General features: G+C 49.9%; 1 protein-coding gene across 1 annotated transcript; it reads right to left on the minus strand.

The window, feature by feature from the left end:
- Positions 1-1,712: 1,712 nt before the first annotated feature.
- Positions 1,713-15,012, minus strand: TRIM63 (tripartite motif containing 63). Its single transcript, XM_077838155.1, has 9 exons — positions 14,854-15,012; positions 12,986-13,152; positions 8,203-8,371; positions 7,029-7,124; positions 5,221-5,454; positions 4,683-4,705; positions 2,886-3,010; positions 1,922-2,012; positions 1,713-1,752 (listed from the first exon to the last, which is right to left on the minus strand). The coding sequence occupies exons 1-9, from the start codon at positions 15,010-15,012 to the stop codon at positions 1,713-1,715; spliced, it is 1,104 nt and encodes a 367-aa protein (XP_077694281.1).
- Positions 15,013-15,252: the final 240 nt, after the last annotated feature.

Below are 15,252 nucleotides of genomic sequence, written 5' to 3' on the forward strand. Positions count from 1 at the left end.
TCTGTTATTGAGGTGCTGAAAGAGAGGTGGAGGAGAAGAATTTCAGTGACGCTGATGGAAGAAGGAGATTGGGAGATGTGGACCGACGGGAAATGCCTCCCTGTGCATTGAGGTAGCACATGCCCCACTAAAGGGGGCTTCCTCCACTTCCCTTGGGGAGAGTCTTCCATTGTGAAATAGATCTCGCTGTCAGGAAATGCCTTCAGCTGCATCCCATTGCTCCTAGTGATAGCCCCTAAATATGTTCTCCTTTTGCTCCTGGATACCTGTCCCATATGTGTGAACAGCACCACGTGCATCCTGAAGGTGAGCCATGGTACTTAGGAAAGCCAGGTATGCTGGCTCCAAAACACCACTCCAGTCCTGACCCTCAGAGAGAGAACATGCACACATGTGCTTTCGAGTTATGTTGTTTGCTCTTCACCTTAGTGTCCTGTTTACCTTAGGCCTTTGCAGCTTCTTGGTGGGCGGGGAAGTGGGGCATACATTAATTACACAAGGAAAGCAGGAGAGGGTCATCAGTCTGAATGGGGGTGCAGGAGCTTTCTCCAGTGCAGAGCTAGGATGTATCAGTTTGAGCCAGCAAGATTTTAAATCTCTCAATGAAACATACACTACAAATCCTTTCCTAAGAGAGATGGGTGCGCAGCTGAAGCCTGATCCACAGCCCATTGAAGTCAATGGAAGACTAGTCCCATTGATGTCAACCGGTGTTGGATCAGGTCCTGGGGCTGTGGACACATTTTCTGTCTCTCTCTGGTGAGAGTCAATGCTGAGGAGCAGACCTCGCGGCCACAGGCATTTTAATGATGTTTATGAGGGTTTGGATAATTATCACGCAAAGGGAACACCAGTGACTGTGGCACCAGACCGCTAACCTAACTCCGAAGGGTTATTACTATAGTCTGGGTCCTTGTCCTGCTCGTCCCTCGTCACCAGGGCTCACAGAATCACAGGACTGGAAGGGACCTCGAGCGGTCGTCTAGTCCAGCCCCCTGCACTCGTGGCAGGACTAATTATCTAGACCATCCCTGAGAGGTGTTTGTCCAACCTGCTCTTAAAAATCCCCCATGATGGAGATTCCACCACCTCCTTGGGCAATTTATTCCAGTGCTTAACCACGCCAACAGTTAGGAAGTTTTTGCTAATGTCCAACCTAAACTGCCCTTGCTGCAATTTAAGCCCATTGCTTCTTGTCCTAGCCTCAGAGGTTAAGAACAACAATTTTTCTTCCTCCTTCTTGTAACAACCTTTTACATACTTGACAACTGTTGTCATGTTATCTCAGCCTTCTCTTTTCCAGACTAAACAAACCCAGTTTTTTCAATCTTTCCATCTAGGTCATGTTTTCTAGACCTTTAATCATTTTTGTTGCTCTTCTCTGGACTCTCTCCAATTTGTCCACATCCTTCCTGAAATGTGGCGTCCAGAACTGGACACAATACTCCAGTTGAAGCCTAATCAGAGCGGAGCAGAGTGGAAGATTTACTTCTTGTGTCTTGCTTTCAACACTCCTGCTAATACACCCTCGCTTTCCGTGATAAACAAAAATTCTCTGATTAAAAAAACATTAAAATCTACATATTTCCATGATTAAAATGGAATGCTGAACTTTAGTTTCCGCAGCCACAGTACAGAGGAACCCCATTTAGCCGATCTAACTGGGGCCGGGCCAAATGGGATAATCAAAAATTGGGATAATCCAGAGACCTTCAGCCCCGGGTGGTGGGGCTCGGGCTGTCAGCTGCAGATCTGTTAAAACGGAGAGCCGGATAATGGAGGCTCAGATCAACGGGGTTCTACTGTATATGTTTTTATTTTTTCACAAAATGTAAAAACTAAAGATTCTCTGTAAAAACGCAAAATCCGTGTTTCTTCGTGGCAAATGAATTTCTAGGATCCCTGCACATCACAAACCCACAGCATTTTTTCCTTACCATTCACTTTCCTTTCTTGTGACTCCTCCTCTTCTGTTTCTTCTTCTTCCTCATTTAGCTCTTCCTCTTCCTCATCTCCAAGCAAAAGTAACGGGAATTAGAAATGGAGGAGGGATAGCTCAGTGGTTTGAGCATTGGCCTGCTAAACCCAGGGTTGTGAGCTCAATCCTTGAGGGGGCCCTTTAGGGATCTGGGGCAAAAATTGGGGATTGGTCCTGCTTTGAGCAGGGGGTTGGACTTAGATGACCTCCTGAGGTCCCTTCCAACCCTGATATTCTGTGAAAGCTGAAGCCCCATCCCCAGAACTGTATTTTCAACACAGGAGGCCACTTATAAAAGGCAACCTCCAAACACAGCAAAATATTGTCCATGCACTTAGGAAGTAGGAGAGAAAGATGTAAGTCTAGGGCTGAGTACGAACCCCAGGGAGTCAGCAGCACTAGAGGGTATTAGTCCCAGTTTTACCAGTAACTTATTGTCTAGCCTCGGGTGGATCACTCTGCAGCTCTGTGTCTCAGTTTCCCTATCTGGTAAATGGGTATGGTGCCAAGACGGAGCATTCCCAGTTGCTATAAACCTTGGGCCCAGCACAGTGTCCACTGACTCTGGTAATATATCGACTTCAGCAAGTGTTGTTGGATCAAGTCCCAAATGAATAACGGACCTCAGATCTTGCCAGCTAACTAACTGGAATGAGCTGAAAGTGTTAGAGCAGTCTCCTCTATCAAAGAGGGGAAGTGAGTCTAGTGGGTAAAGCACAGTGCTGGGAGACAAGAAATCTGGTTTCTTATCCTTGACCCTGACTTGCTGTGTGGCCTGGGGCAAACCACTTCCCTTCTCCGAGCCTCAGTTTCCTTGTGGGTTGTGAGGCTTAACTCGCTAGTGCTTGTAAAGTGCTTTCAGATGCTCGAATGGGAGGGGCCAAAGAAGGGCGCAATATTATTATACCTGTTCCAAAGTCGATGGCTCTCAAGACTTCTGCTATGTGCTCCAGGTCTAGGGTGAAGTAATCCAGATTTTCAAAGCCTTGCTCGATCTTCCCCAGACGGCCGCCCTTTGAGGCTTCCACAATTCTGGGGGCGATAGACATAGGGTTTGTTTCCTTACCTGCTGTTCCTCCAGAGGAGAGAATTACCAGCTAGAGTGACTGCATGTTCTAGCTGGAAAAGATTATTATCCAGGGAGCAAGACCCAGGGAAAGCCCTCTCTGAAATCCTCCCTCTCACACAAGGTGCTCGAGAGATGTTCCCACCCTCCCTTTGACCTCTGCCACAGGGCATTGTATTAACGCCTTCCGAATCCCTGGCGATTCCCAGCTGACTGCTCTAGACACCCTCTTTCAGATGATCCCTGGGCACCTCCCAGCAATCATGGAGCCTGCATGCTGAGGGAGGGTAAATGGACTGCCGTGGAGCTGGAAAGGCAGAACTCTTTGGCCTCTGGACGCAGGTGTAGTTCAACAGGATACACACCCTGTCTCCAGGTCACACTTCATCCCTTTCTGGGCTTTTGGCTTTATTGGTAACGCAATTAACAGCATCAAGCCCAAGCCCTGGCTTTCTCCTGAAGCTCAGCTGGTCCTGCATTCCCTACAGCACCTCTCTATCCAGACTCTGCCTTACCCAGGGCTTGTCTCCAGTTGTGCCTGTTTCACTAAGGTGTGATTTTAAACCAGCCTAGGTAAACTGGTACAGCCGCCTGTGTGGACACTCTGATTCTGGATTGAACTCAAGCTGAATCAATTAGGAATCAGTTTAAGCTAAAGTGAAATTAGTGTCCCCACAGCCTTTCCCACCAGCATAACTAGCTCAGCTTAAAAAAGCCAGTTCAGTTAAACCAGCTCAACTTTCTCCTACAGCCGAGCCTTCCCAGAGATGTTCTTTTATATCCCAGTAGGAGCTCATGTGATCCACCCACCGGTGTGACTCTGGAGTAATCGTACTGCCCCCTCTTGCGGAGTTCACACACCTCAGTTAGACAGGCTCAACAGCGAGCTCAATTGCTAGGGCCCTACCAAATTCACGGTCCATTTTGGTCAATTTCACAGTCATAGGATTTAAAATGTTATAAATGTCATGATTTCAGCTATTTACATCTGAAATTTCATGGTGTTGTAATTGTAGGGGTCCTGACACAAAAAGGAGCTGTGTGGGGGCGTGGGGGGGCAAGGTTATTGTAGGGGGCTGGAGAGCAGCGGCTGCTGGCTGGGAGCCCAGCTCTGAGGACAGAGCCGCCGGGAGCCGCAGCGCAGGAGTAAGGAGGACATGGTACACTATTGCCACGCTGCTGACTGCGGAGCTGGGCCCTGCAACCCCCCGGCAACTCCCTTTGGGGTCAGGACCCCTCGTCTGTGAAACACCGGTCACCCCCCGTGAAAGCTGTATAGTATAGGGTAAAAGCACACAACAGACGAGATTTCACGGGGGGAGGCCAGATTTCATGGACCGTGACGCGTTTTTCATGGCCGTGAATTTAATAGGTCCCTATCAATAGCCCGAGAACCTGCCATTCTATTCCAGTCTCTTGCTGGTCAGAGGGGATCGTAACAGAGAAACTTTACAGCAGCTCAGAATTTGCTTTCCCCTGGATACTTTTTAAAGGACCCGGGCTGCTATTGGGAAGGGGTCGGGGTGCTAACCCCCGTTATTTTCTGGGAACAATCCTCAGGTGGATTTTGACATTGCTGTAGAGTCTCAGACCGTGGCACTGAAGCAGCAATTGAAAAATGCAACCCCGGGGACTTACGTTTTAATGAGCTGCTTGGCATTCTGTGAAGAGAGCAAAGAAGAGGGAAAGAACAAGGTGAGTAGCAAGTTACCAAGAAGGTGATAAAAGCAGCAGTTCAGGTTAGTATGAAGCTGGCCCCAGGTGCCGGGTCGCCAGTGCTAAGCAGGGTTTGTCATACCAAGTGGGGTCGGGGCTGTGATTTGGGGGCTTTGACTAGCAAGCCTCTGCCCCCTCCGCCAGAGTTAGATCACCCTTGCCAGCCGCTCTTGGGAACTCTAGGTTATTCCCTCCTGCTGGGTTGAAAGCCCACTGTTCTCCCTAGAAACCCAGTCCACCCAGGGACACACAGAGGCTGGATCCTTGGTGAGGATAAAGGGATGAAGTGGAGGGTCAAGGTTGGTGAGGGGGCAGAGCTGATTTGGGCTGAGACGGGAGGAGACTGGGAGGCAGAATCCTGTGGGGTTCAGGAGGGTGGACCCAACGATCTGTGTAAGGAGCAAACCACACTGCTAGATCCAGGCTCCACCCCTCCCTTGGCTGGAGAGGAGCCACTCACTGTGAGAAAAGTGGCCCCTCCTGTCTCCTCCAGGGACTGAAACGCTGTGTCCATCAGCTTGGTGGATTCCTCCAGCTGCTCTTTGTACTGCTGGATCAGAGCCTGCACCAAGCTAGTCTTTTCCTCCTGCTCCTTGGTGACCTTCTCCAGCAGCTCGCTCTTCTTCTCCTCCAGGATTGCAATGAGGGCATTAATCTTCTCGCACAGCTCCCGCTTCACCAGCCGGCCGTTCTCCTGCCAGCAGACAAAAGGCATGAGCATCTCGAAGCAAAGGGGACAGGCACGCTCCCAGATCTCCCCCAGAGGCATCACAGCCGCACCGAACGATCCCCGCCGCAGGCATTCAGTGATTACAAATGCACAGAGCTCAGATCTCGGGGAGCCCCCAGCGGAACTCAGACCTAGCCCTTCTCTCTGGGCACGGCAGTTTCCAGAGGCTCCCTGCCACGTGGCAATCCCGATTCTCTCGCCGATGGTACAAATATACTGGAACTAGCAACAGCGGAACCGGAAACCAGTTTACCTCTTACTAGTGGAGGCCATGTTCCTGGTGGTGAGAGCAGGGCACTGGAAGCCAAGATTCGGGGGTTCTACCCTCAGCTCCGGCACTGACCCAAGACTAAGTTATTTGGGGGAGCGCTCATCTGTTTGTTCTGTGATTGCACAGCGCCGGGCGCCATGTGGTCCTGGCACTCCTTGGCACGACCATAACGCAAGAAATAACAACTGGCTAATCCTGGGCAAGTCACTTTACCAGGGCTGTGACTCAGTTTCCCTGTCTGAAAAATGAGGCTAATAACGCCCGTTTCACAGGGAGATGGGAGGCTCAGTTAACAAAGGTTTGTAAATGGCTTTGTGAACATCACATGGAAGACAGAATGCAAAATATTCCTGTTAGTGTCAGCAGATACCCTCCCCCTGGGGCCTGGTAGGATTACTTTAACCAATTCCAAACATCAGATGATGACCACAGTGTGACCATCCCCTATTTTACCAACTGGACCCTTTAGAATAATGCTTTGCATATCCATCATGCTGAGAATCTCAGAGAATCATTAAATTAAACTGCAGTTTTATTAACTCAAATTTTGCAAAATGCTATATGACCTGAGGGCCAGAGCGATGATGTGGATGCCTGGATGGGATGGCATGAGTCTCATGGCTGTGTGAAGACCACAAAACATGGAGGAAGACTGATAGCCAATGGCTCTCGTGTGTTGTTTACTGTTCATTGTGGTGTCACGGTTTGCACCATGGGAGAATGTATGTGTATATATACATATATATACACACACATATATATAGTCTAAAGTGCCTCTGAGCTCCCCATCCTAAGAGCAAGGTGCTGGCCATTCTCCTTGTTTTACAACAATTTGGGGTGTCCAATGAAACGTGGGTAAGAATTGAATCCTGCTGCATGATTAGCTTAATGGGGAAACAGACACAGGTGGGTTAAATGACTTGCCCGTGTCGCCCAGTGAGTTTGTGGCAGGGCTGAGAATGAAGCACAGGAGTATCAACTCTCAAAACTTTGCTCTAATCATTAGACCCTGCACCCCTCTCAGAGCTGGAAAGAGAACCCAGGAGTCTTGCCTCCCAGTTGCCGGCTCTAACTACTAGCTCCCCCAGTCCCCATCTCTTTCTTGTAAAAGCCCTCCCATTGAATTAAACAGGATTCTCAGTCACGTGGACTAAGAGGGAAGCTGCTCCCGACACCTGCATTAGCCATTCAAGGACATTGCTGGGGGTTGGATTTCATTTTTGCCACTCAGATTTCAAAGGGCTCGGTCATTTTTCCCATTCCTCACCTCAGTGGTTTTGCATGAGTCCTCCAGCTGGCTGATTATTGTCTGGACTCTGTCGTTCCCAGCCACCAGCATGGAGATGCAGTTGCTCAGCTCCATCTGTGAGAGGGGAACAGAAATAGATTTAACCCTTACCCTTCCAGGCACGGGTGAAGGCCTGTAGTGCTGTCTTGAGAGGGAGAGAGGGCGTTGGTACGCAGACAGGACAGTGGGCCCCTACACTGAAAGCTAATCCCTTTTCAGGAAAAGGAGAGGTAGGCGAAGGGGGAAAGGCCTTGGCACCGTCTGCAGGATGGGGCTAGAGAGGAGGAACACAGTCTCAAGGCTGGGGATAGATGCACAGAAAGCAGAGCCTCAAAACTGTCTCCATGTGGTGGGGATGGAGCCAGATGGGCAGCCTGGTCTGTGCTGGGCACCTCTGGTCCTGTTGGGTGGGTGGGACAATGGCACTAGATGATCAAGGAACTTTACCATTGGGGCTGGGAGGGAATCCTGAACAGCAGGAAAGGATGGTCCGTGGAAATGCATGTGGGGAGAAGGAGGAAGGTTTGGCTCTGGGAGTTTGTGACACAAGGGCCCATCCTAATCTACCCAAATGGTCTGTATTCCAGTGAAAAATGGACATCTGTCTGCTTAGGGCTCCCGGGTTTCTACCCCATTCAACAGGGAGGAGGGTGCCCCGGTGCATGCTGGGGGAGATCTTGCCATCCATGGATCCCACCCAAGATACCCTGGGAAAGACCTCAGCTCTTATGGATCTGCTTCCAGCTGTAGACACTGCTCCCTGCGGGACTGGTGCTGGCCCTTGCTCCCCAGCTCTCAAGTGACTCTAAATATAGACAGGTTACTGCTTCACGACGGCAGCCCCTATTAATACCCCAGTGCTCAGCCTCGGAAGCTATTCCTGAAAGGCCCAGCTCAGCACATCCCAGATGCCAAATAGGAGGAGCCCATCCCCTCGGAGACCTCATCTACATTCCAAGTGATCGGATGTGAACCTCAGCTAAGGTCAAGGAGCCGCAGCCCCTGGCCCCGCTGTGGAGCATCCAGTTGAGGCCAGGCCAGGGTTTAGTACTGGCTGATGGGCTCCTTTCCCCGGGGAGAGGGAAGCAGCAGTGACCCACTGAATGCATTGTACATTGAACTCAGTGTACAGTGTACAAAAAACATTCGGTACCTTTTGCCCTTGGAAGACGTTCTGAAGGGGTGCAACTTCACAGTCTTTGTGAGCTCCGAAGACTTTGCACATGGAGCAAGTGGGGATCTCGCAGGTCAAGCAGTAGATGTTGATCTTCTCGTCTTCGTGCTCCTTGCACATGGGGTGGTTTCCTTTCTTCAGGGGCCTGCTGAAGACGGCAAGAAACCGAACAGGGTTAAACAGCCTTGAGTGGCATTTAATCACATTTGAGCTGTGGCAGATACAGATTGAAACACCCACCGGACGATGATAGGAAGCAGATACCGGGCTGTGGTCTACACAGCTGAAGAACGACCAGCACTGGCCTTCTGATTTATAAGGACAGATCCTGATTTAAGTTACACCAGTGCAAACCCAGACTAGCTCCAAGGCAGTCACTGGGTTCAGTGGAGTTAATCTGGATTTACAGTGGTGTAATGGAGACCAGAACCTGGACTTCACTTTGTACAGTGGAGTTTGGATCAACTCCCAACCCGTCTCTAATGTTACCCTTGTCAGTGATGTAATGTTTAGAGCCAGCGCTTGTACGTGCCAGGATCTCTGATCAGCTCTCTCTGTCCAGGCAGAGCTCTGTATTTAATCACAGCAAGCGAACCCTCCAGGACCTTCACTCCACAGCATGGAGAGCATTTCTGGTCTAGGCGTCCCGGGAGAGATTTTTACTGCTCGGGGTCAATCCCCAGCTTCTCTGCAGAGATCTGTTTAAACAGATAACTCTCACCGGCTTCCACTTTCCAGCAAGCATCACTCTGTCACCACACACCAGTGTGGCAACTGGGACCACAGACAAGCCTGTCGAGGGAAATTTGGGGCCCCAGTGCATCATGTTTGCTGGGGCATCATGTTTGCACCATGTTTGCTGGGGCCCCACCCCCTTCCATGTTACATTCTTTACACAGACATTACAGACAGCTTTGGGGGCCCTCTAAGCTTGGGGACCTTCTCCCTCCCATCAGCCGTGGCCACGGAAACCACTGGGTCCATCAGGGTTACTGAGCTACTAATGGCTAGATCCAGGATTCAAGGATGATGCGGAATACCCTAATTATAGACACATGATGCAAAGGCTCACTCTGTCCTCTTTAAGGCAAACCCTCTGGTGCTGCTGGCTCCTTATTTCCTTCTGCAGAAACCTACCATACATTTAAACACAGGCGGTTGGCCAGGAACTTTGACCTGCTTTCCCCCCTTTTTAGGCAGGGTGGCTGCAGCTGAGAGCTCTTTAAAAGAGAAGTTAAATAAAGTCGCTCGGACCAACTTCAGGATGGAGAACCCAGAGCAGCCAAAAATCACCAGTCAGGCTGCCAAAAGTCACGGGTTTGGCTTAAAATCATTAGACTAGAACAGGGGTTCTCAGACTTTACTGCATGGTGACCCCCTTCTGACAGCAAAAATTACTACATGACCCCAGGAGGTGGGGGGACTGAAGTCTGAGCCCGTCCAAGCCCTGCTGCCCCAGGCTGGGGGGCCAAAGTCTGAGCCCCACTGTCCTGGGCTGGGGGCCTGTAACCTGAGTCCCACCACCCAGGCCTGAAGCCCTCGATCTTCGTCACCGGGCAGTGGGACTCAGGCTTTGACCCCGCATGGTGGAGCTCGGGCTTCAGCTTCAGCCCCAGCCCCGGGTCCCAGCAAGTCTAATGCCAGCCCTGGTGACCCCATTAAAATGGGGCCACAACCAATGTTGGGGTCCCGATCCACAGTTTGAGAACCGCTGGACTAGAACGTGGGGTGCTTTTGTTGGCTGTCTGGGTTCTGAGCATTTAGGGGTCACAGTTTCAAACTTTTCTCTGCAACCAGGAAGGAGACTCGCTTTTTAAAAATAAATGAAAGCTGAGAGTCTCCTGTAATCTCCTGGCTCCAAGAGCTGGGCCTCTCAGAAAACTACCGAATAATGCAAGACTTGTGATACAATCCTAAGATGTAGCAACCCTGCAACTTGGACACATCACTTTCCATCTCTGATGCCTGTTTCCCCTGCCTCAAAGGGAACTCAGTCTTGGTTGAGGCTTCTAAGTACTGCAATGGGAGGCATGGATCAGCATTCATGTCACACTCCCTGTCAGTGCCCAGCCCGGGGTGGGGGAAGCTAATGATCCAACCAGCGGATCAAATTCGGTGATGAATCCTGGTCACGTGCCACCTGAGGCATCTTGTGCATATGCTAAGAAGTACTAGGATAATAATAAGCATCGGGGGCGGGGGAATATGGTAGTGGTCTATAAACTCATGACTGTTGTGGAAAAACTGAATAGAGAAATGCCGTTTACCCTTTTCCACAATACAAAAACCAGGGGTCACCTGATGAAATTCATAGGCAGCAGGTTTCATACAAACAAAAGGAAGTATTTTTTCCATGCCATATACAGTTAACCTGTGGAACTCATTGCTAGGGGATGTTATGATGGCCAAGACTATAACTGGGTTTAAGAAAAAAGAGACTGGATAAGTTCATGGAGGATAGTGCCATCAGTGGCTGTTAGCCAAGATGATCAAGGATGAGACCCCCTACTCGAGTGACCCTTAACCTCTGACTACCAGAAGCCAGGGGTGGAAGACGGGTGGATCACTCCAAAATTTCCCTGTTCTCCCCGATGCTGTGGTACTGGCCGCTTTCAGAGACAGGACACTGGGCTAGAGGGTCTGACCCACTATAGCAAATAACAAAGCCTATCACTGTGGCATTGTTTCTGATGCTGTTCCACCTCATCACCTAGCCTATTACCATGGCCCTACATTTATGCTCATTTGGCCAATTATTATCTGTGCAACAGTGCTCATATCCAAGCCAATCTCAATTCTTTTCTCAAGTAGGAGCTTGAGGCAAGGGGCCAGATAGATCCTCAGCTGGTGTCGATCGGCCCTGCTCCATTGACTGCAATGGATTGATGCCAATTTGCAGTAGCTGAGGATCTGGCCCAGGATATCCCATGCTTCACTAACAGCTACTGCATTAACTCCCTCCTCTCTGCAACGTGTTTTTAAAAGGCGCCGTCAAGCTGATCTGGGCATGATTTGTTCTTTATCCGTAGCGTTAGCTCCATTACTTCACGATTGGAACTGGATTTAGCAGACATCCCCCAACCCCTTTTTAAAAACACTGGTACCATATTTGCCCCCCATATAGCACCTGTCTCTGTCTCCATGACTTCCAAATAATATTGCCAGTGATTCAATAAATTCATCTGTTAATTCCTTTAAGGCCTTGGAATCCATATCTGCACCTGCTGACTTATAAATACTCTCTTTTTCCTATTCCCCTGCCTGCGTGTGTTATCAGCACCTACATACTGAGTCATCACTTCCTGGTCATTCATGCTTTCTCCCTCTCGATTTCTGATTTAGATCAAGTTTTAAAAATGAAGAGCAGGTCCCTGGAATCATTGCTGATTTCACACCCTTCTTCGTTTATGAATGGATCTATTTTCTCTCTCCTGTAAGTCCTGGTCGTATTCCCTTTAATCAGCTATAAACCTGCTGTCCTTATTTTCTCTCCTACAAACTGACCGTGACTTTACATTCCTGGTTAGTCTCCTCCCCACTTCTCCAACTAGCACAGAACCTTTCCTTCCCTTCAGACCACTGAGCAATCCCTGCTGAAGCCCCGGTGGCAATTTCTGATTCTTTGTATTATTCCTTTTCAGGGGAAGGCTGCATGTGGTCTGGGGTGAAGCTTATACTTCACGTCTGTACGGTGCCCAGCGCAATGGAACCTGATCTCTGACTGGTACCTCTGGGTGCTAAAGTAACACAAATAATAAGGAATCATAGAAGTCTAGCTTTCTTCTACAATCCCAGGGCTTGATTGTCTTCTGCTGCGGTGTAAGGCTGGTGAGATTTCAATGTAGCTAATATCTGGTGTTTTTCTTAAAGTTTCGGCTGTTGGAATCAAGAGATGGCATGAGAATCTTGGCTTTTATTAACACTCTTCTGCCCCGCCACTAGATGTCTAGGGCTTGTGATTGTGGAGAAAAGCTGAGTGCATTCCAACAGCTCTGAACACAACGGGCAAATAACAAAGACCAACCATCTATTTCCCTATCCCACCCCCCAAATCATGAATGTTGAGCCCATCTCATGGCTTTTCAAGGCTTGACACAAGATTTTTGACTGGGGTTGGCAGTACTGCGTGACTCCTGATTACACTGGGGTGAAAGCAGAATTAGGCCAGGGAATTGTCATGCTTCTTCCAAATCCACCCTGGTCATCAGTTTTCTGAAATCCCCAGAATTTGCTCTCTTGAAATCCAACCATGTTGCACCGCCATTCTCTCTGACTCCACTCCTTTGCAGGGGGAGATCCCAGGAACTCAGTAGGACCAAGCTTTGTTATTGCCCCCCGTTCTCACTTATCTGGTTCATTTGCTTAAGCAAACTGACTGGCTGCTGGAAAAAGGAAAGTTTCTTTCACAGGTTTGGGTCAATAGTGAAGCTTGGGATCCAGGGATCAAATATTGGTGGTGTCAAATGACTGTCTGGTCAATATGTGACATTTGATTTGCAGTGGTTTGGATGAACATGGACTGGGGGAAATGATCTGGATTAGTGCAGGCTGGATGTGTGATACCTGTTTCAATGTGGCCATGAGGGTGCTCTGCCTGGGAGAGCTGGATGAGTGCCAGGAAGAACAGGAATTGAAAATCCTTCATCCCTGGGAAGTCTTCCCCATTAGCTCTTACCAAAGAGAAACTGTGGAAGATCATTCCACCTCCGCTACTGAGAAACACTGGGACTGGACAATGCAGACAGAGGGGAGCCTGGCTAACCTGGAGTACTCCTGCTTGTAGATGTCAATGATGTTCTCCACCAGGAGATTTCGCTGCAGCCCGTAGACTCCATGCCGGTCCAGGATCACTTCATGACGGCAGGAGGGGCAACGAAAGCGCCCCCCGGAGAGGGTGGTTCCCCGGCTCTGCCAGTATGGGTTAGCAGCCTGCGAGTATCACCAGCACAAGGTCAAAGGTCAGTGTCTCGCCAGGCACACAGACACTCACAACATCCTTAAAACCCACCATTGCGTTGTCGGAGACAGTGACATGGACTCATTTAAACATCACCCTGTCCCCTCAGCATTCCCCTGGGACAGAACATGCATCCCTGATGTGCCCATCACCAGAGGGTCTCAGAGCCCATCACGCTTTGCATTCATATAAGCACCTTCCATCAGAGGATCGCTAAACACTTTATGATCAGTGAATTAAGGGTCACAAAAGCCCAGTGAAGGAGGCAATTATCATCTCCATTGTACAGCTGGGGCAGCTGAGGCAAAACCAGATTAACGAGATTTGCCCAAGGTCACCCAGTAAGTGCATGGCAGATCTGGGAATAGAACCCAGGAGTCCTGAGTCCTAGACCTCTGCTTTAGACACCCCCCTCCCCACCCACCCCTGCCCTTTAGAAAACGCTTTAAGAGCAATGTTAGTATGTAAATGATATTTCCCTATCGCGTAGGGGAATGTTGTGAGGTTTAATTTATTAACGTTTTAAAAATGCTTTGAGATCCTCAGATCAAAATTTGCTCCGGGGGTGTTAAAAGGTTTATCAATGGACCAGATCTCAGGGTCCTGACCCAGTGCCCACTTCACTGCTCTGCACCTTCTGGGGTCGCTTATACCTGCGGGGAAAAAGCCGTCCAATCAGAATTTCCCTCTTGCACTAGCAGGAGCGGGCTACGTTGACCATGCACAGGTGTGAACAGGCACATCAGGGGTGTGGCAGCTGAGAAGCCGACTCTTTTTTTGCAGAGGCAAAATTCCCAATGAGGAGTTTGACCTGAGACCCCGACATTCTGCCCATTGTCCTTACGAGTAAACAGAAGCCTGCCCATGGGGGAAGTGCCCTCTCTGTCCATTTCAAGAACCAACCGTTAATTAGAAACCAGCTGGGACAGCCCCCAGCTCCCTGCACAGCTGCCCCCAGCCCCGTATGGGGCTTTGGGGAACCTGCATCCCTCGAGTCCGTTCCAGCAAGCAGGGTCTGATTTCACCCTCCGGGCCTGGTTTTCTCCCGCTTTCTCTTTATTACTGGGAACTTTTGACACTAACCACAGCTCAGCAAGTGAGGGAGCAAGATGGGGCCCAAGCAGTCAGTTTTATCAGCTGGCTCCTCCCCCGTCTAAGCAGAGAGAGCAGACTCTTGCAGCAGGGGAGAAGGGTCCATTCTGGAGCCATTTGCCAAGCAAGGCTCAGATGCCATGGTCCTGATCCAACTCCCGTTGAAGTCAAGGGGATTCTTTCCCAGGGGAGGTGGCTCTAGCCCGATGGTACCAGCATACATAGCGAGAAGCCTCACCCACCTCTGATGGACAAGCACAGCCTAGAAGAGGGCAATCTACTGCACTTAGAGCCAGAATTTCTGGTCTACCTAGAATCAGGTCTGTCCCAACCCAGCATCGGCATCCCCAGTCCTCGGAACATCCCCAGCCAGGGACCACACATGGAAGACTGGCCATTCCAGCCACTTCCCAGCTCCCACCCTCGCTGAGTTCTCCCGCAAGCAGACTGGCTTCGGAGGTTTAATCCCCTGTGAACGCGCTGTAGGTTTAACACACAACTGCCCAAGGATTGCCACCTGTGGCCAGGCTTCAGGAAGCAGCCTGTTTAAACATCACAGGCTCCGTTTGCAAGGCACTGACCTGGAAGATGTCACTGGCACATTTCCGACACAGGTTGTGCTGACAGGGAAGGATCACCACGGGCTTGGTGAACATTTCCAGGCAGATGGGGCAGATCAACTGCTTCTCCAGGTTCTCCATGGGGTTTGAGTCTCGGATAATGCTGGACTGGTAATCCATTGTGCCGGCCGACCTCTCCAAGTTATATCCCACTGCCGGCTTCTCCTGGCTCGTTGGCAGCTTCTCAGTAAACTGTCCTAGCTCTCTCCTGGCTTCTTCAACGGGACCACGTTCTGAGCTCAGCTTCTTGCTCCTTTCCTAAAGGCTCCTGCCTTTGTCTCCTATGACATGTCTATTTATAATTTATCTCAGGGTCACATGTGCTTGAGAAGGGGTCGAGTTTCCAGCTGAAATGCCTGT

Source organism: Eretmochelys imbricata, chromosome 19 (genome assembly GCF_965152235.1).
Source record: "Eretmochelys imbricata isolate rEreImb1 chromosome 19, rEreImb1.hap1, whole genome shotgun sequence".
Lineage (NCBI taxonomy): Eukaryota > Metazoa > Chordata > Testudines > Cheloniidae > Eretmochelys > Eretmochelys imbricata.

What these genes read in the sequence shown, in the direction of transcription:
- TRIM63 (XM_077838155.1), bottom strand. Translation starts at nt 15,012, where the DNA reads ATGGATTACCAGTCCAGCATTATCCGAGACTCAAACCCCATGGAGAAC. An exon ending in GTGCCAGTGACATCTTCCAG is followed by an intron (nt 13,153 to 14,853) that starts GTCAGTGCCTTG and finishes TGATACTCGCAG; the next exon opens with GCTGCTAACCCATACTGGCA. An exon ending in GAGGGGCCACTTTTCTCACA is followed by an intron (nt 4,706 to 5,220) that starts GTGAGTGGCTCC and finishes CTCTCTTCACAG; the next exon opens with AATGCCAAGCAGCTCATTAA.